The sequence below is a fragment of the Herpailurus yagouaroundi genome, unplaced genomic scaffold (genome assembly GCF_014898765.1).
Source record: "Herpailurus yagouaroundi ecotype Mexico unplaced genomic scaffold, PumYag 191, whole genome shotgun sequence".
Lineage (NCBI taxonomy): Eukaryota > Metazoa > Chordata > Mammalia > Carnivora > Felidae > Herpailurus > Herpailurus yagouaroundi.
Genome location: NW_024412422.1, coordinates 6,792,956 through 6,817,889, shown reverse-complemented (window position 1 = coordinate 6,817,889; position 24,934 = coordinate 6,792,956). Strand labels below are relative to the sequence as shown.

Sequence of the window (24,934 nt, the reverse complement as noted above, 5' to 3'; positions counted from 1 at the left end):
GACCCGCTCCCAGGTGCTGGCTTCAGCAGTGAGTGGGACAGACATCACCCCTCCTGGGATTCCAGCAGAGGAAATGAGACAGAGGGAAAATGACCTGTCTCGGGCAGCAATAAGCACTTTGCAAGCACACCAAGCAGAGACAGGACAGAGACCCAGAGAATCGGATAAAGTCTCAGTGGGGTGACCAGGAAAGGTGACACATGGCAGAGAGCAGAGGGTGGCGAGTTCTCAAACCCCCGGGGAACACGGGGCCGTGTCTGGGGACCTTTTCGGTAGTCACCCGGTGGGGGGGAGGGTTCCAGAATGTGCTCTACACCCTACCATGCACAGAACACCCCTGCCCCGACACACATTCTCCAGCCCCAAGTGCCAATAGAAACCCCACTCTGGAGAAAAGCATTCTAGAAAGCAGGTCATGAGTGTGTTCTAGAGCTCCGAGGCAGGAACAGCAGGAACAGCCAGCCCTCAGCTAAGGGCAGCTGGGGCTCCTATGCATGCACCTGACTGTGAGCAGACCTTTAACTTGACAAAGCAGGGGTGAGTGCTGCCGGGGGATGCAAAACAGGACGAGGAGTTAGGACTGGAGCAGGAGGCTGACAGGTCAGGAGGGAGGTAGGGACGAAGGCCCATCGCACAGGGGTCTGCCACTGCCTCTGTCTAGCGCCCCTTCCCTCTTGTCATCACACAGAGCTCCTTCTGTCCCTTCTGTTCTAGTCCAAACGTGGCCACCTACTCCAAGGTCCTTCTCCCACCACGGTCCCAAGACACGCACCCTCCCCGTCCTGTTTCCTTCCCTCATCTCACATGTGATGAGCTTGTGGGACGCGTGGGTGGCTCAGTCGGTTAAGCATCCGACTTCCGCTCAGGTCATGATTTCACTCTTTGTAAGTTCAAGCCCCGCGGTGGGTTTTGTGCTGACAGCTCAGAGCCTGGAGCCTGCTTTGGGTTGTGTCTCCCTCTCTCCCCTATTCATGCTCTTTTTCTCTCAAAAATAAACAAACACTAAAAAAAAACTAAAGAATACATATAATGAACTTGTGTGCATGCTAGTTCCCTCTCCGGTCCTCCCTCCCCGCACCCCCACACGTCCCCACTCCCAACAGAAGCCCCCACTACCTGCTTCTGCAAGCAAGGGCTGAGTCCTTCAGCTTCCGGGGGAAAGAGTCTCTGTAAAAACTTTCTATTCGAGTACTTGCGAATTATTCGGGTCCATTTAGAAAGCTTCGTCCTGTTTCAGGGACACCTTGCACCCCTCACACTGAAGGGACCCCTGCACGGCTCTCCGGGTCACCTGAACAGACAGGAGAGCGGGCCCGCTTGTGCCCACTGTGGCCTGGGGAGTTTTACAAGCAACCGTGGGTTCTTCTCTTTCAGATGAACATGCACCATCCAAGCTGACGCCTTAAAGGGAAGATGCGTTAACTCCCGGAACCTGTTAAACACTGACAGCAAAATGGCCTGAGGATAAAGGCAGGGCCTCAACTCTTCACTGTTGGGAGTACTTAAAGAAAGGGGGAAAAAAGGAAATTTCTAGCTATTCGACAAGTTAAAAGCAAAGTTACTGGATTAAAATGACTTACTTTAGACAAATGCAGTGTGATCACTGTAGGCTCCGGCTTTTCTTCTAAGCAGGGAACACCCTCCCTAAGTAAACCCATCAAAAGATGCAGCTTTAAAAAAATTTTTTTAATGTTTGCTTATTTTTGAGAGAGTGAGACAGAGTGCGAGTGGGGGAGGAACAGAGACAGGGAGACACAGAAATGGAAGCAGACTCCAGGCTCTGAGCTGCCAGCACAGAGCCCGACGCGGGGCTCGAACCCATGAACCGTGAGCTCATGACCTGAGCTGAAACCAAGGCTAGGACGCTCCACCAACTGAGTCACCCAGGTGTCCCTAAAAGATACAAATTTTAAATAGGAAAATATTTGGGGGCCTCCAGCTCTGCCTCTGAACCGCCCAGCCCTGCTGGGTGACCTTATCCTCTTGAGCCTCAGTTTCTCAATCTGGAAGATGGGAAAATGGTGTGAACTTCACAGGCTCCCTGAGACCCCTAGGACCCCACGTGTGGCCATTCAGCCCCGTGCCTGGCACATGCCAGCCCTCAGCTAACAGCAGCTGGGGCTCCTACGTACGCACTTGACTGTGAGCAGACCTTTAACTCGACAGAGCCGGGGTGAGTGCCGCCGGGGGATGCAAAACAGGACAAGGAGTCAGGGCTTTGTCGGTGCCCTGGCGGGCAGCCTGTCCGAAGACTGCCGTATGCTTTGGTGACGAACAACAAACACCACTCCCCGCCTTCGCCTCGTATGTCCGTGGTTCCGTTCACGCCACGACTCACTCCACACTCGGGGGCCTGGTGAATCTACAAATATTTTTGCGGTGTGGCTTTACCTAATCAGCCCTCCTACCGGCCTGCAGCACTATGTCTGACGTATGGCACAGCGTCTATTTCTGGGGCTTCGAGAGCCTGCCGCGGGCACTCTCAGGAAGTCAAATTTGCTGTTTAAGACATTCACCAGTCGAGTGGCCCAACTTCAGAAAGAAAAAGTGCAAGCAGCAATTATTGTATTTTCCTCACTACCTGCAATCCTTGGGGTTTCCATGGGGAGGGGCTTCCCTGCTTGGAAGAAGAAAACATTCTGAGGACAGAAGTCTCTGCATAGGATTGGTACTCAATGTGTCACATGCCCATTTTCTATTCAAGCATTTCTCCAAGAGGCCACGGAGCTTTGTGGTCAGGGTGGATTCAGGTTTTGGGGGGCCCTTAAAGAAAAATAATGCAGCATTATGAATTTTTGTTTTTAAAATTTTTTTAACATCTATTCATTTTTTGATAGAGACAGACGTGAGTAGGGGAAGGGCAGAGAGAGAGGGAGACACAGAATCCAAAGCAGGCTCCAGTCTCAGAACTGACAGCACAGAGCCCGACGTGGGGCTCGAACACACAGACCCTGAGATCATGAACGGAGCCGAAGTTGGACGCCCAACCGACTGAGCCACCCAGGCGCCCCGGATTTTTGTTTTTTAAGTCAGATGCTGGGCTTTGTAAGAAACACACACACACACACACACACACACACACACACACACAGAGCAGGAGTCCTGACACAACAGCTTTGAGGCCGCAGGGGTGAGGCCATCCCTGCACATCCTAGGATAATTTTTAGCAGGAGAGGAGACCAACCAAACATGGATAGGAAAAAATGGTGGGTTAACATTAAATCCGTTTGGCAGTTTTTACTCGGTTTTGATTTTTTTTTGTTAAGCTATATACAACTTATCAAAGTCACAAATTCAGAAACTCAATTCTTCATTAATAAAATTTTATATTTTTTAAAGTTTATTTATTTTGAAAGAGAGCAAGTGGGGGAGGGGCAGAGAGAGAGGGAGAGCGAGAATCCCAATCAGGCTCCCCACTATCCACACAGAGTCGAACCCATGAACCGTGGAGATCATGACCTGAGCCCCTCTTCATTTTTTAATGCAACTTACAGAACTTATTAGGTCTATGTTTAAAGCCTGCAGGTTTATTTTTTTTTTAATTTTTTTTCAATGTTTATTTATTTTTGGGACAGAGAGAGACAGAGCATGAACGGGGAAGGGGCAGAGAGAGAGGGAGACACAGAATCGGATACAGGCTCCAGGCTCTGAGCCATCAGCCCAGGGCCTGACGCGGGGCTCGAACTCACGGACCGCAAGATCGTGACCTGGCTGAAGTCGGACACTTAACCGACTGCACCACCCAGGCGCCCCTAAAGCCTGCAGGTTTAAATGGCCACTTTTAAGGAGCCTTTTGCACTGGAGGTATTTTCCCCTCCCCCCCCCCCCAAACCCCTGCCCCATGGGATCCTAGGCTCTCGGGCACCTTCATTTTCTGAGAGGCAGGGGCAAAGGGTGCTGCCTCCCACACCCCTCACAGACTGCGGTGCCGGGGGCCTCGCCCAGCGGACCCCAGTCAGTGCCTTTCGCCAAGCTCAACCCTAAGGAAGCAAAAGCTCCTTTCCCTACTCAGAAACCCCAGCATAGCCCACAGCCCCCCAGGTGTGCCCAGGTATCAGAGAGCACCCCCCCCCAGGGTCACTCGAGAACCCCCTGGCAGTGTGGGGACGGTGCTAGGGATCAGATCACAGCCCAGGGCTGCTCATCCTTCTGCCCTAGGAGGGTGGGCAGGAAAGCCCGCGGGACCGAAAACCTGCCCAATCACCCTTTTCCGGGTCCTGAGAGACAGATTAGGATCAGGCAAAGTGGGTCTGGGAGGCGCTTTTCAGGCAGGCCTGTTTGCATAGAACACTGTGGCCTGTCACCTCCTTCCTGCTGGGCAGGGCTGTCACCATGTGCAGCTGACGCTACCCTCCCAGCAGAGATTAGGAAATTAGGGAGCAGGGGCTTTGGTGGTGGGAATTATACATGCCCACCGTGGATGGTAAGGGTCCTCAGATGGCAGACAAGGGTGACTGAGGTCCTGAGACCACTCACAAGAAACGTCCACAACTTCCTTACAGAGGCATCTCAGCACTGAGCTCCTCTACTTACGAGCTGTGTGACTCAGGCACAGGCACACGACCTCTCTGAGCCTCCTGTCTGTAAAATGGGGAGAACAGGTGTTCCTACCACTGCTTCCTGTGGGGTTTTTATGAGGCTCAAGTAACGTGCTCCGGCTACGCAGCACAGAAAACGTGCTCAGCTAATAACAGCTTACATCGGTGAGCAATTCCTACGAGCCAGGCCCCAGATAAATTCTTTCCCGGGAATATGTACACCCTCTGGAGGGAAACAGTATTAACAACAACGGGTCTCACGTACACCATGCTTCATGGCGTATAAAGAGAACTTTGGTAGTCCTGGGGTGCCTGGGTGACTCAGTTGGTTAAGCCTCCGATCTTTAGTTTGAGCCCCACATTGGGCTCTGTGCTGACCGCTCAGAGCCTGGACCCTGCTTCAGATTCTGTCTGTCTCTCTCTCTCTCTGCCCCTCCCTCCCTCCCTCTCCCTCTCAAAAATAAACATTAAAAACAATTTTAAAGAATTTTGGTAGTTCTTATACTTTTGCCTCATTACTTTGGTCTCATTCATTCATTCATTCAACCGACCAGTTGTACCCCCGAGCATCTAGAACGTTACCAGCCCTGAACTGAGCACTAGGCCCAAGAAAAAAAGCCCCAGTTCCCGCCCTGCACGGGGCCAGCTGTCTATTAGGGGCACAGTTGCAATTCTGTAAGTGGCAGGTTGGGGCACCCCCAGGAGGAGGCCATGGGAGGACAGGAGGTAGGGGGGTTATCCTGCAGGATGTGGTGTCCACACTGAGACCTCAGCAAAGCAAAAACCAGCATCTAAAGACGTTGGCGGACCCCAGCTAGAGTACGGATGGCACCTTAAAGGCACAGGGGAGCCCCAAAAGCTGGAGCAAGGGCTGCTCACTGGGTCTCGGCAGATGCGCTAAGGGTGAGGTGTGCGGTGGTCCTGGGGGTGGGCAGGCAGAGCCGAGGGCTCGTATTCCCACGCCCTGGCCTAGCCCACGAGTGGGAGGTAGGAGTCTCCGTGCCTGAGAGGGTGCAGCCTCCACCCATAGAACGCGGGGGGCCCACTGGGCACCATCCTCCGTGCTGGGGAGGCCGACCTGCCCACGACCACCCATGCTTGTTGGAAATGCAGGGTCTCGGGCCCGGCTCCAGACCCGTGAATCAAATCCTGCCTTTGAACCAGGCTCCCAGGTGATTCACACGCACATTCACAGCCAGCGTCCCACAGGAAGGCGAACTGGAGTCACCCCATGCGGCTACAGAGAAGATGTGCGGGGCCCAGGGAGCCTGACGGGGCCCTGACTGGGTCGGGGGCATCGTCCAGGCAGACTTGGCTGAAGAAACGTTGCTAAGGCCCAACAGCCGGGACGGGTTTAGTCAGAGGGATGTGAGGCCAGGAAGGGAGGCCACGGGCCTGAGGGGAGTGGAGGAGGTTGGGAATACCACACAGACTGACGTCTGAGGCCAGGGGGCGGGAGAGCGGGTCAGTGGCAGAGAGAAAGGCAGCTGCATTTGCTGAGTGAGCACTTAACTGTGCCCCGGGGCACCGTCCTGGCCTCCCCGGGGGCCCTGCGACCCCCAGTGAATGCAGAGTCTCAGGCCCCACCCACCTGCTGAGGCCGAGCCTGCATTAGGAACATTCTCGAGTGATCCACTCACACGCTCAAGCTGGGAAAGAATGTGTGCAGGTCACAGTATTTCAGTTTGTCCTTGCAGAGGCCCCGGAGGGGCCGCTGGGCAACACCGGGCTCGGATGCTAGAACCTCGAAGTGGGAGGGGCTCCGAGGGCCTCACAGCCCCCTCCCCACACAGCACCTGTGCTCCCGCCTCCACTCCCGCCCCACGGTCAGACATCTGCTAACAGGCATCTCAAGGTGGGTCCCCGAGACCTCACCAACCGTGGGGAGGATGGCAGCCGGGCTGCCCAACCGGCTCAAAGTGGGATCTTCCCGCATGGCACCTGCTTACTTTCCGCACCCAAATCCCTTTATGGATGAGGACGGAGGCTCAGAGACAGAGAGCAACTAACGCAAACACACACAGCCCCTCCTATACAGGAGGCCGATGCAAACGGTTTCTCAAGTCTGGGTTTTTGCCTCTGTTTCCCCCAAGTCTGGAAATTAAACACACGCGGCATGGGAACTTAAAACCTCTCAAGAGGCAAGACCCAGAGACCCCTGACTAGAGCAGCTTCTTACAGGGCTTACTGGAAAACTATCTTGAGAAAGGGGGCCCCGCCTTCACACACCACCCACTGTAGGCTGCATCCAGCAGCACAGGTACGAAGCACCTGGTACAGAGCACATGCCCAGAAGCTCCTGAAGGAAGGGGGGTGCCCTTGACACTTCCAGGTTCCAACATCCAGGTGCACAGATGCGGCCTCTCCTTAGACTCCCAGGTGTCCGGCCAAGGTGTGCCCACCCGGCCCTGGGAAAGCACTCCAGTCTCCACCCCGGCTGATGGCCCAGCCCCGCTCTGTCACTGCTCTGGGAAAAACCTATTTGCATCTCTAGCCCTGGCCACAGTGACCGGCTCCGACTTGGACATGGAACGCTCTCGGAGCCGATGAGAAGCCAGGTGACTTTCCCCTGGGCTCACTCCCTCTCCTTCACGGGGCTTACCCAGGTGTCACGGACAGAACTGACCACAACACTCCTAACTGGCTTTAATTCTGCCTTGGATACAATCAAACTGAGACAGGAGGCCACAGGAACCAAGAGATCACCAGAATCTAAGCTCTGGAAACGGATGCTTTGAAACCATGACGCGTGGGATCGACAACATGCTCTTGTTTAGACAGACCAAGGAAAGTGATCATTGTTTCTGTCAATTTCCATAAAGCTTAGGTGAAATTTTAGTCTGTTGGCTAAGAAGAAGGACGTTTCCCTGGGTTATTAAAGGTTATTAAGTATTATTTTTAAATTTTAATATTTTTAATATTATTAAATTATTATTAAATACTATTAAATGTTGGAAGTTCAAAGACTGTAACCTTACGGCCTTGCATATTTGTTTTAGGAAACTCCATCTGTTTGAAAGTCTGTGGTAGAACGCTGTTTACTGTGCGTCGGGGACCCCGCTTGCTACACTTCAACTCGAAGCTTCCTCTCCCCCAACTGTGCAACGACCAAACATGCTAACTAGGATCGCTCACTAACCTAGTTCTATAGAACTCAACCAGCATGGAAGACTGAACACACTCTCTCTTGGGGGAAGGAGGACAGTTTAGGGCATTGCTCCTCATAAAGAAATAACCTGGGGCGCCTGGGTGGCTCAGTCGGTTGGGTGTCTGACTTCGGCCCAGGTCATGATCTCACAGTTTGTGAGTTCGAGCCCCGCGTCGGGCTCTGTGCTGACAGCTCAGAGCCTGGAGCCTGCTTCAGGTGCTGTGTCTCCCTCTCTCTCTGCCCCTCCCCAGCTCATGCTCGTACTCTGTCAAAAATAAACTTAAAAACAAATTAAAAAAAAAAGAGAATGAACCTACCCAGCTTCTAAAAGATCAACATTAAACATGCAATGTAGGGGGGCACCTGGGTGGCTTAGTCGGGTAAGCATCTGACTTTAGCTCAGGTCATGATCTTACGGCTTGTGAGTTCAAGCCCCGAGTCGGGCTCCGTGCTGACAGCTCAGAGACTGGAGCCTGCTTCCGATTCTGTGTCTCGGGGCGCCTGGGTGGCTCAGTCGGTTAAACCGATTTGTGTCTCCCTCTGTCTCTGCCCCTCCCCCACTCACGCTCTGTCCCTCAAAAATAAATATTAAAAAAAAATTTTTTTAAAGGCAATGTAGAATGGCCAGTCCGACTTCTGTCAAGAAATCAGTCTGCTGCCCGCCATCTTGCCTGAGGCCGGAACTAACAACAGAGAGGAAGCAGAGTGAAGAGACCTTCAACGAGGTCTTCAAGTTACGTATACCTGAGATTCTAAGCACAGAGGCCAGGAGCATGTCCCATTTGAGGAAGCCAGGGCAGGGTACACGTGGCTGACTGGCCCCCTGTCTTCACTGTAGACAGACATTCCTGATCCCAACAAGTATGGCTCTAGAACATCTTATCTAGAGGGACCAAAAGAATGACAACTGCAAGTTTGCCACAGGAAATGGGGCCACCCAGGGGCTCTTCCAGAGTCATGCTGAACTCAGGGAAAGAGACAGAAGGGAAATCCTCCAGGGCCATGGAGCTGCCCAAGGCCCAAACCCAACTGCAGATCTTACCGAATGGTGGGCTGGTCTCCACTCAGCTGCTTAAACCTCCGGTGGAGCTGCTCGATCTGGTCTGAGGAGACTGGGAAACAGGGGAGGGAGGGAGAGAAAGACAGAGAGAAGACATCACTGACCGCTGAGCTTGAGCCACCAGCAGGAGGCTGGTGACATTCCCCCACACTTCCCAGGCGGGCAACACCGACCAGCACCAGACGAAGAAACCGACAAAGGGCGTCCCTTTCTTCCTGGCAGTGCACCCCTGGGGTCATTACCTCCGATCCCCCGGCAAGATAGCCTGTGCTACGAACGGCAGCTGCCGGGACAGCATGAAAGTGAACCAGCTCATTTTCCCCTTCCCCCTAAAGGGATCACATCCGTGTGACTTCTTCCCCTCCTGCTCCCGAAGACAGGGTTTTCCTAGCTGAGCAAGGGGCTTCATACGGTCACGTACGGAGAGACAGAGGGGCAGGGCAAAGGGGTTGGGGCTGCTGCTGGAAGTCACTTGGGAGACCCGTAGTAGGACGCAGGAGGAGAATCTGGTGCAGCAAGGGGATTGGAAGGAGAAGAAAGAGAACTTTGATCATTGCGCTGTGGAGGACGTATTTAGATCTTCCCAGTAGTTCTAGAAAACCTTAAGTACAGTTTTTCGTAATTACCATTTCGGGCTGGCGGGCCGCCGTGTCTTCCCCGGTAAGAGGGGGCCTTGCACGTTCCGGGTTTCATAAGGGCTCCGCCCCCACGAGGGCCTGTTTCATGAAGCACACAGTATGGCACCCGGACCTGCATTCTCTCCCCTCATCCTCGACACATCCTGCATAAGGGAGCAGATGTGCTTTTCTCTGTGGGTAATTTGCAAACTGCAGCTCAGAGCACTCGAGACCGCACGACCGGTGACTGGTGGAGTGGGGTCCATCTCCTGACCCCGCCTTCAACCTGCCTTCACTCGGTATCGCCTGCCCGCCCACATATCCTGGTGCTCCAAGGCCTTGAGGGCCGGTTCCCGCGGACTATACACGGTTCAGGCAAAACTTTCCAAACAGGGGCTGGGCTGAGAAACAGCCATCCCCCCTCCCCCCGGCTCCTCCCAGCATTTCCCATGCCCTATTATAAATGTCTTTTCTTGTTCCAGAGACAGCTAATTTCTGGGACCAGCTGGTCATCTCATTTGCTGTTGGGTTTTTTCCAAGTATTAAAAGAAAAAAATATTTTTTTTTATTTGAGAGAGAGAGAGAGAGAGAGAGAGAGAGAGAGAGGAGAGAGCACGAGGGGGGAAAGGGGCAGAGGGAGAGAGAATCCCAAGCAGTCTCCACGCTCAGCGTGGAGCCCAACGTGGGGCTCGATCCCACGACCCTGGGATCATGACCTGAGCCGAAATCAAGAGTCAGACACTCAGCCGACTGAGCCACCTAGGCACCCCCTTTTTAAGTAATTTAAGTAATCTCTATACCCAATGCAGGGTTCAAACTACAACCCCCAGATCAAGAGTCACATGCTCCACCGACTGAGCTAGCCAGGTGTCCTCCTCATCTTTTTTGGGGGGGTGGGGTGGGGGGGGGTCTCAGGTTCAGGTTGTATCACTTTAAGAATACGTAGCTCAAGGGCTCCTGGGTGGCTCAGTCAGTTGAGGGTCTGACTTCGGCCCAGGTCATGATCTCACGGTTTGTGAATTCGAGCCCCACATCGGGCTCACTGCTGTCCGCGCAGAGCCTGCTTCAGATCCTCTGTCCCCCTCTCTCTGCCCCTCCCCTGCTTGTGCTCTTCCCAAAGTAAATAAGTATTTTTTAAAAAAAGAATCTATAGCTCAGAATTCTCCAGCCTCCCTAGAAGCTGTTGGTGAGGAAATACCCCTTAGGACGGCCAACAGCTGTGAAGGGTTTTCCGTGTACCAGAGGCGCATCTCCACACATTAGTGCACCTGTTCCCCATGGCACCCTGGGATAGGGCTGTATTCCTATTACAGATGTAGAAACTGACTCTTGGAAAAGTGGGATGACCGTGAGGGGCAATAACCACCTTTCTGGAGGAGGACATGGCCATTCCTATCATGAGTGTATCAGCAAGGACATCCAAATACTCTACAGGGCTGAGCGATTGCAGTCCTGGGTACACATCCAACAGAAATGCACACTTGCGCTCATCAGAAGGAGAGGTTCACAGCAGTGCGGTTCCAAGAGCCCTAGACTGGAACCTATCCAAATGCCCGACAACAGCAGAATCAAGTGTTGAGGTGCAGTCTACTCAAGCAATGGAATAGTATATGGCAAGAAAAACGAGCAGACGGTGCATGCCATAACTTGGGTGAGCTTCAGAAACATAAAATCAAGGAAAAGAAGTCAGATGCAAAAGAGCAAGTACGTTAGGATTCCATTTAAATGGAGCTCGAAAACGGGTAAAAACTCCTCTGTAGTGTCAGAAGTCGGGATGGAAAGGCTGCGCACGGTAAGATTCTACTATAGGACCTCCTGGAAAAGGCAAAACCGCAAAGACACGAGAAAGGTCTCCGTGTCCGAGTCTGGGGATGAGGAATGAACAGGCAGAGCACAGAGGGTTTCCGGGGCAGTTAAACTATCCTGTGGGTCCCATCATGATGGACACACGTTGCTGAACATACGTCCAAACCTGCAGAAGGTGCACCACCACAGGTGAACCCTAATGTGAACAATGGACTCCGGGCGATAATGAAGTGTCGATACAGGTTCATCGACTGTATCAAACGTACCACACTGGTGGGGGCCACGGATAAGGCGGGAGGCTATGGCACGTGTCGGGGTGAGGGCATAGGCGAAAACTAACTTCCTCTGAATTTTGCTATGAACCTATCTAAAACTTGTCTGATAATAGAAATGACAAGGTGGTGCCTGGGTGGCACAGAGAGTTGAGTGTCCGACCCTTGATATCGGCTCGGGTCATGATCCCAGGGTCATGGGAGCAAGCCCCACGTCAGGCTCCACATAGGGGTGAGCATGGGGCCTGCTGGAGATTCTCTCTCTCTCTCTCTCTCTCTCTCTCTCTCTCTCTCTCTCTCCTCCTCCCCCACTCATGCACTCTCTAAAAGAAAAAAAAAAAGACTTTAAAAAATATAATAAAAATGATGATGATGTTGTCTTATTTTTTTAAAAAAGAGAAGTCAGAAGCGGTTGCTCCCGAACGGGGAGTAGTGATTTGAATGGGGCGTGAGGGGCGCCTCTGGGTAGTGGGAATATTCTATTTCTTCATCCAGGTTCAGGTTACACACACGTGTGCTCAGCAAGGACATGGAACTCTATGCTCACAGGTGATGTACTTTTCTGTACCTGATATTACGATAAAAGTTTTACCTGAAAATTTCAGTGATTCTACCTGGCAGGAAAAAATAAATCCAACGAGCACAAAAGACAAATACATAAATGTGTCCACCCGTGGATTCTTAACAGCTTAAAAAACGGACTCGACCGAAGTGCTCACCCAAAGCAGATTGGTCAAATATTTTACGGAATGCTTAGCCAATTAAAAAAAAAAAAAAAAAAAAAAGCAAGCTGCTTTTGAGGAGTGACAGTTATATATCGGACATGAAAATACGTTCCACAGAGAATGTTTAAAAGTCAGGGCGCCTGGGTAGCTCAGCTGAGGGTCCCACTCTTGATATCAGCTCAAGTCATGATCTCATGGTTTGTGAGTTCGAGCCCTGTCAATGCAAGGTCTGCTTGGGATTGTGTGTGTGTGTGTGTGTGTGTGTGTGTGTGTGTGTGTGCGCGCCTCTTTCTCTCTCTCTCTCTCTCTCAAAATGAACTTTAAAAATGTTTAAAATGGCTTGCTATGGGTGGCTCAGTGGGCAGAGCCTGCCCCTCTCAGTCTTGGGGTTGTGAGGTCAAGCCCCACACTGGGCATGGACCTTACTTAAAACACAACCGCCTGCTACAAAAATAGCATGACCTCATGCTGGGGAAAACATGTAGATATACAAATGTATAGAAGTAATGAAAGAAAATCCGGACTCCCTTTCCCCAAAATAATAATAGCAATTGTCTTTCTCAGTAGAGGGATTAAAGGCTTTGTTTTAGTTTAATTCATCTATATCTTCTAAATTTCCTCTAATACACAATGCATATTTATTAGTCATGTAATGAATATTTTAGGCACACAATATGGTACCACATGGGACAGCCGAAGGATCTCGAAAATATTGCTACTGATGAATCATCTGTTAGCTGAGTACCATGTCCTGGGCACATGTGGTCTTATTTAACCCTTACCATGACCGTATAATGGAAGGACTGCTCCAGAAGAGCAAACTGAGGATCTGAGGGGTTAGGTGACTTGAAGGTCAGGCCCTAAACTTGAAAGGGAGACCCAGGATTTAAACTCAGTTTGTCTGGCAGAACGTGTGCGGTTTTATGCTCGTGGGTTACCGATCAAAGGCAGCCCAGCTCTCAACCGCAGGTCAAAAAAAACCCCCAAAACAAAAACACAAAAAACAAAAGCACGCGGACGAGAAATAACCATAGAAATTGCAGCTACACATGTGCTCCTAACATTGCATGAGTCCATTTATAGGAGATGCTCAGGTAGGCAAATCCAAACTAGACCAGGGCTTGCCTGGGGCTAGGCAAGGATGGGGAGTCATGCTGATAGGTACTGAGCCTCTTGGGGGTGGGTGGGGGGAGGGGAGGAAAATGTTCCAAAGTTAGATTGTGAGGGACGCCCAGCCCTGTGATTATACTAAAACCCGAGTACACTTTGAATGGGTGAGATGTAGGGAATGTGTTATGTCTCAAAAGCGCCATCAGGAAAATGAATTACGTGCCTAATCCCGGGAACCACAGCAGTCCACGTCAACTGAGCGCTGACTGTGTCAAGGGCACTGTGTCAGGCCTACTCACACACCCTCTCGTCAATCCTATCGGCTAGGGATGGTGTGTACCCCCATTCTAGAGACGGGAACACCGAGACGTGCCCACGCTCACACAGACAAGAGGTGGTGGGCACGCCAGAAATCAGAGACCAGGTTTGTCTAATGAAATTCCGGCGAATTGCATCCAAAGCGCACGCACGGGTGCCCACACCCTTCCCTGTCGTGCACCCAAATCCCCTGAGCCAAGAGCTCGGAGCTCAACTCGGGGAAGCCTCCCTGGGCTCAGGGACTGGGAGAAGGAACATCCGAGGCCTCACGAACTGACTTCCGAAGACCTCACGCCCTCTCAGGTCCCTGGGGTCCCCCAGAGGATGTGTCCTGTGGGCACCTACACCTGTGTGCAGAGTGCCCTCGGGGGCTCCAAGGACGGAAGCTCTTCTAGTCTCCCTGCTCCTCCCTCAGCCCTTCTCCAGGTCCCCATGCGGTCACGGGTGCAATGGAGACAAGAGGCAGAGTCACTTGGGTGCCTGGCACGTTGACCTCGTTATCTTTGGTTTTAGATTTCAGCCTGAGGGTTGAGGTCACACCCTTCCACAGGCTGGTGGGAGTTTAACTGGCCCAATCTCTGTGTGTGTGTGTGTGTGTGTGTGTGTGTGTGTGTGTGTGCGCGCGCGCGCGCGCAGTCCAAGCTGGGACCGGAGGTGTGAAATTGTGTAAAATACACACCAGCTTCCAAAGACTTAGTACAAAAAAGAATGCACACAGTCTCCATAATTTTTATATTGGTCACACGTTGAAATATTTTAGAAGTAAAATATTAAAATTAACTGTATCTTGTTTCTTTTCTAAACAGGGCTACTACAGGGGCGGTGCCTGGGTGGCTCAATTAAGCGGCCGACTTCGGCTTAGGTCATGATCTCTCGGTTCGTGGGTTCGAGCCCCGCGTCGGGCTCTGTGCTGTCGGCTCGGAGCCTGGCGCCTGCTTCGGATTCTGCGTCTCCCCGTCTCTCTGCCCCTCCCCCCGGCTCATGCTTTCCCTCAAAAATAAACACTAAAAAAAAATTTTTTTAAGCATGGCTACTAGAAAACGTAGAATTACATATGTAGCTTCTGAAAACATTTAGAATTATTCCGCCTTGCATTATAATTTGCGCTGGACAGTGCTGGTATCTGCTTTTAACCAGCAACTTGATCCCTAGGAACAAATACTGAGGAACTGAGACGACTGTACAGAGATAAACAGGTAACCGTCATCATCCTGGCCTGTTTAAAACAGTAAAAAACTGGGTCACCTGGGTGGCTCGGTCAGTTAAGCACATGACTCTTGACTTCAGCTCATGATCTAACTGGGAGACAGAGCCCAGCGTCGGGCTCTGCACTGACAGTGTGGAGCCTGCTTGGGATTCTCTCTCTCTCCCTCCCTCTCTCTCTCAAAATAAACTCATGGGACACCTGGGTGGTTCAGTGGCTTAAGTATCTGATTCTTGATTTCAGCTCAGGTCACGATCTCATGGTTAGCGGGTACCAGCCCTGTGTCAAGCTTCGTGCAGAGCCTGCTATGGATTCTCATGTGCTCTCGCTCTTTATCTGCCCCTCCCCTGCTTGCATGCTCTTTCTCTCTCAAAATAAACTTTAAAAAAAAGTCTATAAATAAGTATGTAAATAAGCAAACTTTAAAATTGGGGAAGTGGTGAGCTATAAGGAAACGGGTTGAAATAAATCCTGGTACATCCGAAAGGCAGTATACTACAGAGCCTTAAGAAACATTTTTAAAATATTTAGGGGAGCCTGGGTGGCTCAGTTGGTTAAGGATCCGATTTCAGCTCAAGTCATGACCCCGGGTTTGAGCCCCGCCGTGCAGACAGCTCAGAGCCTGGAGACTGCTTTGGATTCCGTCTCTGTCTCCCTCTCTGCTCCTCCCTCGTTCACACTCTGTCTCTCTCTCTCAAAAATAAACATTAAAAAAATTTTTTTAAAATATTTAGAACACAGAAAAATTTTCATGGGATATCGCTACAGGGAAAAACCAACAGGCCACAAGATCTCACGTACATGAAAGTCTGTAATGATATAGTTGTGTGCACAGGAAAAAAATAGGAAAGGATGAACAAAATAGCACAGTGCTTCCAGGCGGCACGTTTACAGGACATCCCTCTGTTCCTCTTGTCCCTTATCTTTGCTGATCGGTCCCTTAACTTTTCTGTAATTGTCAGAGATGCCTTGTATAATCTTCAATTTCAACTTTGATGGCTAGGATGAAAAATAAAACCTACAGTAACAAGCGCTGGTGAGACTGCGGAGAAACTGACATCCTCGTGAGCTGATGAGAATGTCACATGGTGCAGCCACCGTGGGACACAATTCCGTGGATCCTCAATAAATTAAAGATAGATTCACCACGTAATCCAGAAATCTTCCTCCCAAATACGTACCCGAGATACATGAAAACCACGTCCACACAAAAACCCACAAACGAGCGTTCACAGTGGCACCGTTCACAATAGTCTAGAGGGAACAACGCAAACGTCCAACGATAGATGAAACTATAAACAAAACGTGGTCTGTCCATACAGTGGCATAGGATTCGGTCACAAGTGGAACGAAGCGTGGACACGTGCTCCAACATCCATGAACCCTGAATACATAATGCCAAGGAGAGAAGCCGGACGCAGCCACGTATCGTAGGATTCCATGTATGTGAAACGTCCAGAGTAGGCAAATCTCGCCACAGAAAGTAGATTAAGGGGTTGCCAGGGTTCGGGGTCGAGAGGAATGTGGAGTGATGCGGACACGGGGTTTCTGCCTGGTCCTGGCCTCCCCTGTCGGACTGTGGGAGCCACCTTACAGCCTCGCTGTGCTAAGCAAGGGGTCACCGGGCAGGAGGAGGGTCGCATAGACCAGGAGGTCAGAGACAACCCTCAAGGAGGTGGAGGCAGGAGCCCGGGTGGAGGCAGGAGACCCAGAAAAGGGGCATGAAATCCGTCACGAGGCCCAGCCTCCCTCATCTGACTCTGGAGGAGATCGAGCATCAGCCTTCACCACACCCACTATGGGGTGGCCAGGATCACTTGAGCCTGTATCTCCAGGGGCCCGAGTCTGGTGGCAAAGGACACCTAAAATAGCGCTTGGTCCTTCCCAAATCCACGCTGGCTCCCAGGGGTGTGGGGAGACCTGACTGACTCCCTCTGAGGGATGCTGTTCACTAAGAGACATTTACTGGGCGCCTGGTAGATGCTGGGGGTACAGACAGGAGCAGAGCCCTTATCTACTGGAAACGCACGTCCCTGGGGTCCAGGGTAAGAAACGCGGTGTCAGCTTGCCAAGGAGCACCCATAGGGAGCTGATGCCCTGTGGGATCCTGAAGGCTGAGGGCCAGGCCGGGGAGGGCAGAGCTCAGGAAGCCCCGGGTTCTTCAACCCGGGCAGAAGGCAGACTGAGGACAGCGGAGAAAGGAGGTAAGTAGCGGCAGTCACACATACTGAACTCAAGCATTCAGAGCTCACCCTGAGTTTACATAGGATGCTAAGGGAAGAGACAAGATCGCATGTGCCTGGTGACAGTATGCAGGGTGGATGCAAAGGACAGGATGTAGGGAACCCGCTGAGGGGTCGGCAGGTGTAGCTGTCCGGGGGTGGGGTTGGGGGGGGTCTCAAAACGCAGTTGCAAGGACAAGGGTGGCTGACATTATGCACCTGAGCTCTCCAGGGGCTCTGCAGGAGCCACCCTGCCTCCCCATCTCCCCAGCCGTGCCGCCCTGGATGCAGGCCCCAGGACACCAAGTGGCATTACTGGGAAGGTCTCGTGGCTTCCAGGGCCCCCAAAGCTCTCCGGCTTGCCATGTCCTGACAGACCGGCCAGGACTCAACCCAAGCACCAGCCAAAGTCCCCAAATACAGAGGTGAACCAGGCCAGACAGAAAGGTGAGCTAACAACATCTCTGCCAAGAGCTGCTGGCTCGGTCCCCAGCTTCCCGTCCCACTAAACTGTCCCCGCCTCCCCCGGAATACAGAGATCACAAGAGCACCACCCTCCTGAAGCTGTCCATGCCCCGGAAAACAATCAGAGTCTCAGACACGCCATGCGCGATCCCCGGAAGGTAGGGACACCCAAGCGTGCATCAAGTGGTCGACAGATGAACCAAACGGGGTAGCTCTATGCAGCCCGACATCATCCTACCACAGAAAGGAAGGAAGCACGGACACCTGCTGCAGCACAGACGACCTTGAAAACAGCATGCCAAGCACCCAAGGCCACCGCTGTAGCCTGCCATTTACATGGAGCATCCAAAAAGGCGAGTCCACGGGTTCAGTAAGTAGATTTGTGGTTCCCACCGGCTGTGCGCGGGGGGATTTCAGGGGCAGCTAATGGGCACGAAGTTTCTTTTTGGGGGGGGGGGGGCGGCGAGGATGCCCTGGAACTGATGGCCGCACAACACCGTGGATGCGCTTAACTAAGCCAGCGAACTGTAGGTTCAAAAATGGTGACTATGGGAAGTTTTAGGTTGTGTGAGTCTTTCCCCAATTAAATAAAAAAAATCAGGGGCGCCTGGGTGGCTCCGTGGGTTGGGCGTCCGACTTCGGCTCGGTTCATGATCTCGGGGTTCGTGAGTTCAAGCCCCACATGGGGCTCTGTGCTGACAGCTTGGAGCCCGGAGCCCACTTCGGATTCTGTGCCTCCCTCTCTCTCTGCCCCTCACCCACTCACATTCTGTCTCTGTCTCTCTCAAAAATAAACATTAAAAAAATAAATAATAAATAAATAAATAAACACTAACAAATTTTTTTTTTAATTTTAAGAAAATCACATATATTTTGCACCGGACCCAGCGGGAAGATCTGAGACACCAGAGTTGCCACTAGGGCTATGACGATGCCCTTAAAGTAATAACCCTGTGGTACCTACTCTGCTCCTCCGAGGTCTCCCAGCTCACTCACAGGGGAGGGAAGAGGCAACTGCACGCTGCCTGGGGCTACAGCCAAAGCAATGACTAATCCTGGGCCTTGGGAGGGAGGTGGGGGGAGGAGGGCTAAGAGTGGATGGAGACCTCCACAGCCTGGAAAGGGACCAGCCCATCGTACAGAAGATGCTTCGCGTGGCTTCACGGACGCCCTGCTTCCGTCCTTCCCCTGCGCCACACGCTCAGTGTGTACCCATCAGGGACCACGCCTCACCGCCGGGATTTGTAAATAAACCAGCGATGCAGGGCGCCTGGGTGGCTCAGTTGGGTAAGCGTCCCAACTCGTGATCTCAGCTCAGGTCATGATCCCGCAGTTCGTGAGTTCGAGCGCCGAATCGGGCTCTGCGCTGGCAGCACGGAGCCCACTTGGGATGCTCTCTCCCCCTCTCTCTGCCCACTAGCCTCCCCCCGCGCTCATGAGCGTGCTCTCAAAAATAAGCAAACAAAAAAAAAAACCCACAAAGATGCACTCGGCCTTGAGAAGGAAATTATCAAAGCCAATTCTAGTCTCCAAACAAGGAGGTCCGCTACTGGCTTTTATCCAGCACCTTCGAACCCTTTTCATGCCAACTTCAACTCAGTCTCTAAGTTACGAGCCAAGGAACTCCTGGGAGGGGCTGCCCCAGGCCCCGGCCAGCACGGGGATGGCTTTTATTTTAATCTCAAGTATGGAGGGTCTCCTAAGGATCTCTGTGGGTATCTTTCCTCGCGGAATGAATCTTCCATAGCAGAAGCGGAGACAGAATGAAGGGGCTTGACTTTGGAAACTATCCTCCTCCCAAGAGCAATGAGGCACCTTGGCACCCGGTCAGAGTGGGTGAGCACGACTCTCAGAATCACACAGCCTGGGCTTTGCTCATCTGTGCTCACCTTCCTACTGCTGTGCGCTTTGCCATTTGCCCGATCCCAGCAATAACTGCCATGTGGTAGCATTTACTCAGAGGCAGGAGCTGCTCTGTGCCCAAAGTTGAGAATGAGGGGGACAAGGAACACGTATCATTTATGTCACTAAAGAGACAAAGAGGTCTCCGTTGTAGTAAGAAGACTAAAGATGGGGAAGGCGGGTGGGGGGAGATGCGAGTGAACCAGCAGAGATTTGAAGAGTGGGCGTCTTTCAGAGCATCCAAGGAAACAAATGGCTTCCCACATCCTTCCAGAACTATCTTCAACTCCAGAATTAGATGGAGGCCAAATCGAGCGGAGACAGGCTCACCGAAAGCAGGAAGGCTTATTAGGTAAAGAACTCCAGTTCCTGCTACGTGGAACTAACACAGACCCTCCATCCCAGCACAGATCCCCGAAGCACTGGATAAAATAGGAAAAACCTCACATACACCACTAAGCTCAAAAGCAAGGGACACTCTCAAGGCCAGAAGCAAGGAGGGACATCACACCCAGCAGGGTGGGAGTTTGAGACGCTGCTGAGGTGGCCCAGGGCTGTGAGAATGGTTACAGGCTCTAACAGCTAAGGGTAGGAAGCTTCCAGCCCACTGAGTGACAGAAGTGGCCGTGGTTCTATGGAGGCTAGAAGGGAGACTCCTATCAGAAGCTGAAGCATAAAAGGCTGCTTCCCCATGGAAGATGGGCTAGAAAAAGTATTCCCTACTGTCTCCGACAATCAGCAAGGAAGTGGACTTGGCTAAGGAGGTGACCGGATGCAGGAGTAAGGGGGCAGGCCTGTGATGTACCAAGATGCCAAGTCTGTGCCATGCACAGGTGCAAGATCCAAACCCGTGTGGTGCAGGAAAGCCAAACTGAGGAATCAATGCAAAAAGTGTTTCTAGACCAGTGACATCTCTAAGGTACTAGAAATAAATGAAAAGCACTGTGAGGGACCCTCATGGGAGAGGTACTTTAGATAAGCCCTTCTCCACTTGGTTTGGCCTCAGCATAAATCGGGCACTGAAGATAGTTCCAAGAGGATGTGAAAACCAGGGGAGGCAGCCCAGTCGAACATGAGCTCATAATCAAAAATCAAACCACGCAAATGAATCACCGTAAGGGACAATCAGCAGACACAATTAACAAAAGGAAGGGCACCCTTTTTGTTTTAAATGTGTTAATAACATCACCATCTGGTGGGATTTATTCCAGGGATGCAAGGGTATTTCAATATTTGCAAATCAAAGTGATACATCACACTAACAAGAGAAAAGATAAAAGCCTTATGATCATAACAAAACATGCAGAAAAAGCATTTGACAAGATATCCATTCAGGATTAAAACTCTTAAGGGGATTTAGAGGGAACATACCCGAACAAACGTAACAAAGTCCATAGCCGAAAAACTCACAGCTAACATCATAGTCAATGGTGAAAAACTGAGAACTTTTACTCTAAGATCAGGAACAAGACAGGGTTGTCCTCTCTCACCACTTTTCTTCAACATAGTAGTGGAAGTCCTCCTAGCTGCAGCAGTCAGACATGAAACAAAATGAATTCCAGTAAAGTTGTAGGATACAGAATATACAGAAATCTGTTGCAACTCTATACACTAATAATGAAGTGGCAGATAAAGAAATTAAGAAAACAACCCCATTTATAACTGCACCAAAAAGAATAAACTTAACCAAGGAAGGAAAGACATATACTGTGAAAACCATAAGACGCTGATAAATGAAATTCAAGAGGACACAGATAGGAAGATATACCATCTTCATGGATTGGCAGAATATTGTTCAATGTCTCTACTACCCAAAGTAATCTATAGATTCAAAGCAATGCCTATCAAAACAGCAAAAAGCATTTTTCACGGAACTATAACAAATCAGCCTAAAATTTGTATGGAACCATGAAAGACCCAAAATAGCAAAAGCAATCTTGAGAAAGATGGATTTACAGGTTCCGGATTTCAAAACCTACTACAAAGCTCTAATACTCAAAACAGTAGAATACTGGCAAAAAAAATAGACACCTACGTCACTGCAACAGGAACAAGGGCCCAGAAATAAACTTATGCTCCTGTGGTCAATTAATCTATGACAAAGGAGGCAAGAATACACAATGGGGAAGAAACAGTCTTTCCAATAAGCAGTGTTGGGAAAACTCGGACAGCTACGTGCAAAAAAAAAAATAGAACTGGACTACTTGCTGACACCATACCCAAAAAAACAAACTCAAAATGGGTTAAAGACCTAAATACGAGACCTGAAACTATAAAAGCCCCAAGAGAAAACATAGGCAATAATCTCTTGGACATCAAGCTTAGAAACAAATGGGACCACTAAACTAAACTAAAAAGCTTTTGCACAGCAAAAGAAACCATCAACAAAACCAAAGGCAATCTACCAAATGGGAGAAGATATTTGCAAATGGCACGTGCAGTAAGAGGTTAATATCCAAGGTATATAAAGAACTCATACAATTTAACACCAACCCCCTCCCCCCCCCATGCCGAACAATTCTATTTAAAAAACAAGCAGAGGACCTGAATAGACATTTTTTCGCAAAGAGAAAAGATGGCCAGGGGAGCCTGGGTGGTTCAGTCAGTTCAGTGTCTGACTTCGGCTCAGGTCATGGTCTCAAGGTTCATGACTTTGAGCCCCGTGTCGGACTCAGCTCTCAGCGTGGAGCCCATCTAAGATCTTCTAACCCCTCCTCTCTCTGCCCCTTCCCCACTCGTACTCTGCCTATCTCCAAAATAAACATAAAGAAGATATATAAGAAAAGTGACGGCCATCAGATGTGAAAAGATGTTTAATATCATTCCTCAGGGAAATGCAAATTTAAACCACAATGAGAGATCACCTCACACCAGTGAGAATGGTTAATATCAAAAAGACAAATGAGTGGTGGTGAGGGCGTGGAGAAAAGGGACTCTCAAGCACTACCGGTAAGAATGTAAATTGGCATAACAGCCGTGGAAAACAGCATGAAGTTTCCTCAAAAAAAAAAAAAAAAAAAAAAAAAATCACACGAGCCATTAATTCCACCCCTGGGTATTTTACCCAAAGAAAATGGAAACGCGAATTTGAAAACACACGCACCCCTATGTTTCTTGCAGCACTATTTACAATAGCCAAAATACGGAAGCACCCAAGTGTCGCCGACAACAAGATCGACAAGATCCGACAGTACAAGATCTAGGACGGACCCCTGGAGGGAATTATGCAAAGTGAAATAAGTCGGAGAAAGACAAATACCATAGGATTTCACTGCTATGTAGGATCTAGAAAACAAAACAGACTCTTGAATACAAGGAGCTGGTAGTTGCCAGAGAGAAGGTGTGGGAGGAGGAATGGGTGAAAGGGATTAAGGGTCACAAACGTTCGGTCACAGAGATGAAAGGCAGGCGTGCAGAATACAGACAATACTATCGTCATGACACCGTACAGTGATAAACGGCGACCACACTTACTGTGCTGAGCACTGAGTAATGTCCAGAATTGGCAAATCACTTACTAACATTGTATGTCAATTATACTTCAAGAAATTTTTTTCAATAAAAAAATCGGGGGGCGCCTGGGTGGCTCAATTGGTTAAACATTCGACTTCGCTCGGGTCGTGATCTCACAGTTCGTGAGTTCAAGCCCCACGTCGGGCTCTGTGCTGACAGCTTGGAGCCTGGAGCCTTGGAGCTTCAGATTCTGTGTCTCCCTCTCTCTGCCCCTCACCTGCTCACACTCTGTCTCTCTCTGTCTTTCAAACATAAACAAACATTAAAAAAAAATTTTTTTGGGGGCGCCTGGGTGGCGTAGTCGGTTAAGCGTCCGACTTCAGCCAGGTCACGATCTCGCGGTCTGTGAGTTCGAGCCCCGCGTCGGGCTCTGGGCTGATGGCTCAGAGCCTGGAGCCTGTTTCCGATTCTGTGTCTCCCTCTCTCTCTGCCCCTCCCCCGTTCATGCTCTGACTCTCTCTGTCCCAAAAATAAATAAACGTTGAAAAAAAAAAAATAAAAAAAAAAAATTTTTATTTTAAATCGGGGGAGGGGGCATGCCTGGCTGGCTCAGTCGGTAGAGCACCTAACTCTTGATCTTCAGGTTGTAAGTTTGAGCCCTATGTTGGGGGTAGAGTTTAAATTTTTTCTTTAATTTTAACAAGGAATGGCACCACAAGAGGGTGAAACAGAAGAAACCATGTAGTAAGCGTTAAATTTTTACAAATAATGAAAGAGCACTATGACAAAAGCAGTGAGTTTGAAAACCATATAGAACTCATTAAAAAATGTTTTAAGTTTTGTTGAGAAATAGCGTGCACACACAGGAGCAGGGGAAGGGCAGAGAGAGAGAGAGAGAGAGAGGAAGAGAGAAAATCCCAAGCAGGCTCTACACCGTCAGTGCAGAGCCCAATGTGGGCCTGATCTCACAACCATGAGATCAGGACCTGAGCTGAAATCAAGAGTCAGTCGTTTAACTGGGCCACCCAGGTGCCCCGTGTTTTTTTTTTTTTTTAAAGTCATTGGAATTTAAAAACTTAAGGGGCAGCAAGATTTAAAATTTTTTAATGTTTATTTTATTTTTGAGAGAGACAGAGCACAAGCGGGGGAGGGGCAGAGAGAGAGGGAGACACAGAATCCGAAGCAGGCTCCAGGCTCCGAGCTGTCAGCACAGAGCCCAATGTGGGGCTCGAACTCAATGATGGTAAGATCATGACCTGAGCCGAAGTTGGATGCCCAACGGACTGAGCCACCCAGGCACCCTGGGGCAGTAAGATTTTAATAGCTAAAGAGAGAATTAGTGAAGTGGAAGACAGACCTAAGAAAAAGACTCCAAATACAGCAAAAAGCAGTAAAACGATAGAAAATATCAGAGAGGAGTAAAGAGGCATTCAAGACCGAATGACATGGTCCAACATATTTCTGTTTTTTAAATTTTTTTTAATGTTTATTTATTTTTGAGACAGAGAGAGAGCATGAGCAGGGGAGAGTCAGAGAGAGGAGCAGACACAGAATCTGAAGCAGGCTCCAAGCTGTCAGCACAGAGCCCGATGCGGGGCTCGAACTCACAGACGGTGAGATCATGACCTGAGCCAAAGCGAAACGCTTAACCGACCGAGCCACCCAGGCACCCCGGTCCAATGTATTTCTAATAGGAATTACTGAAGAAGAAAATAAAGAGAAGGGTCGGGGAGAGAACATTTTTCATACCGTAAGATGTAAGCCTTCTTCAGAATAAAAGAGCATAAACCATTCTCAAGCAGGACAAATAAAACAAATCTACCTAGACAAAGTGCGGTTAAAAACAAAAACAAAACCCCCAAAATCTCAGAGGTACAAAAGCAGATTTCACACAAAAGAATCAGACCAAAGAGCTGACTTCTCAACAGCAACAAGGGACCAAAACCAAAGTGCTGAGAGAAGATATAGCCAGCCAGTGATCCCAGGAGGATCCTGGCAAAATCTAGTCACTTCCAGACAGCTGCTGACTCAGAGACTCACTGGAAAACCTATGGAAAGGTGGAGCACATAAGAAAATGAGATCTGGGGGGGGGG

At 50.2% G+C, this 24,934-nt stretch overlaps 1 protein-coding gene across 2 annotated transcripts in view; it reads right to left on the bottom strand.

Moving 5' to 3' along the window:
• TESC (tescalcin) overlaps positions 1 to 24,934 on the bottom strand; it is a 52,815-nt gene that overhangs the window by 18,873 nt on the left and 9,008 nt on the right. For both annotated transcript variants that reach the window (XM_040443781.1, XM_040443780.1), the window contains exon 2: positions 8,729 to 8,798. In XM_040443781.1, coding sequence (XP_040299715.1) covers positions 8,729 to 8,798 — 70 coding nt within the window. The remainder of the gene's footprint in view (positions 1 to 8,728; positions 8,799 to 24,934) is intronic.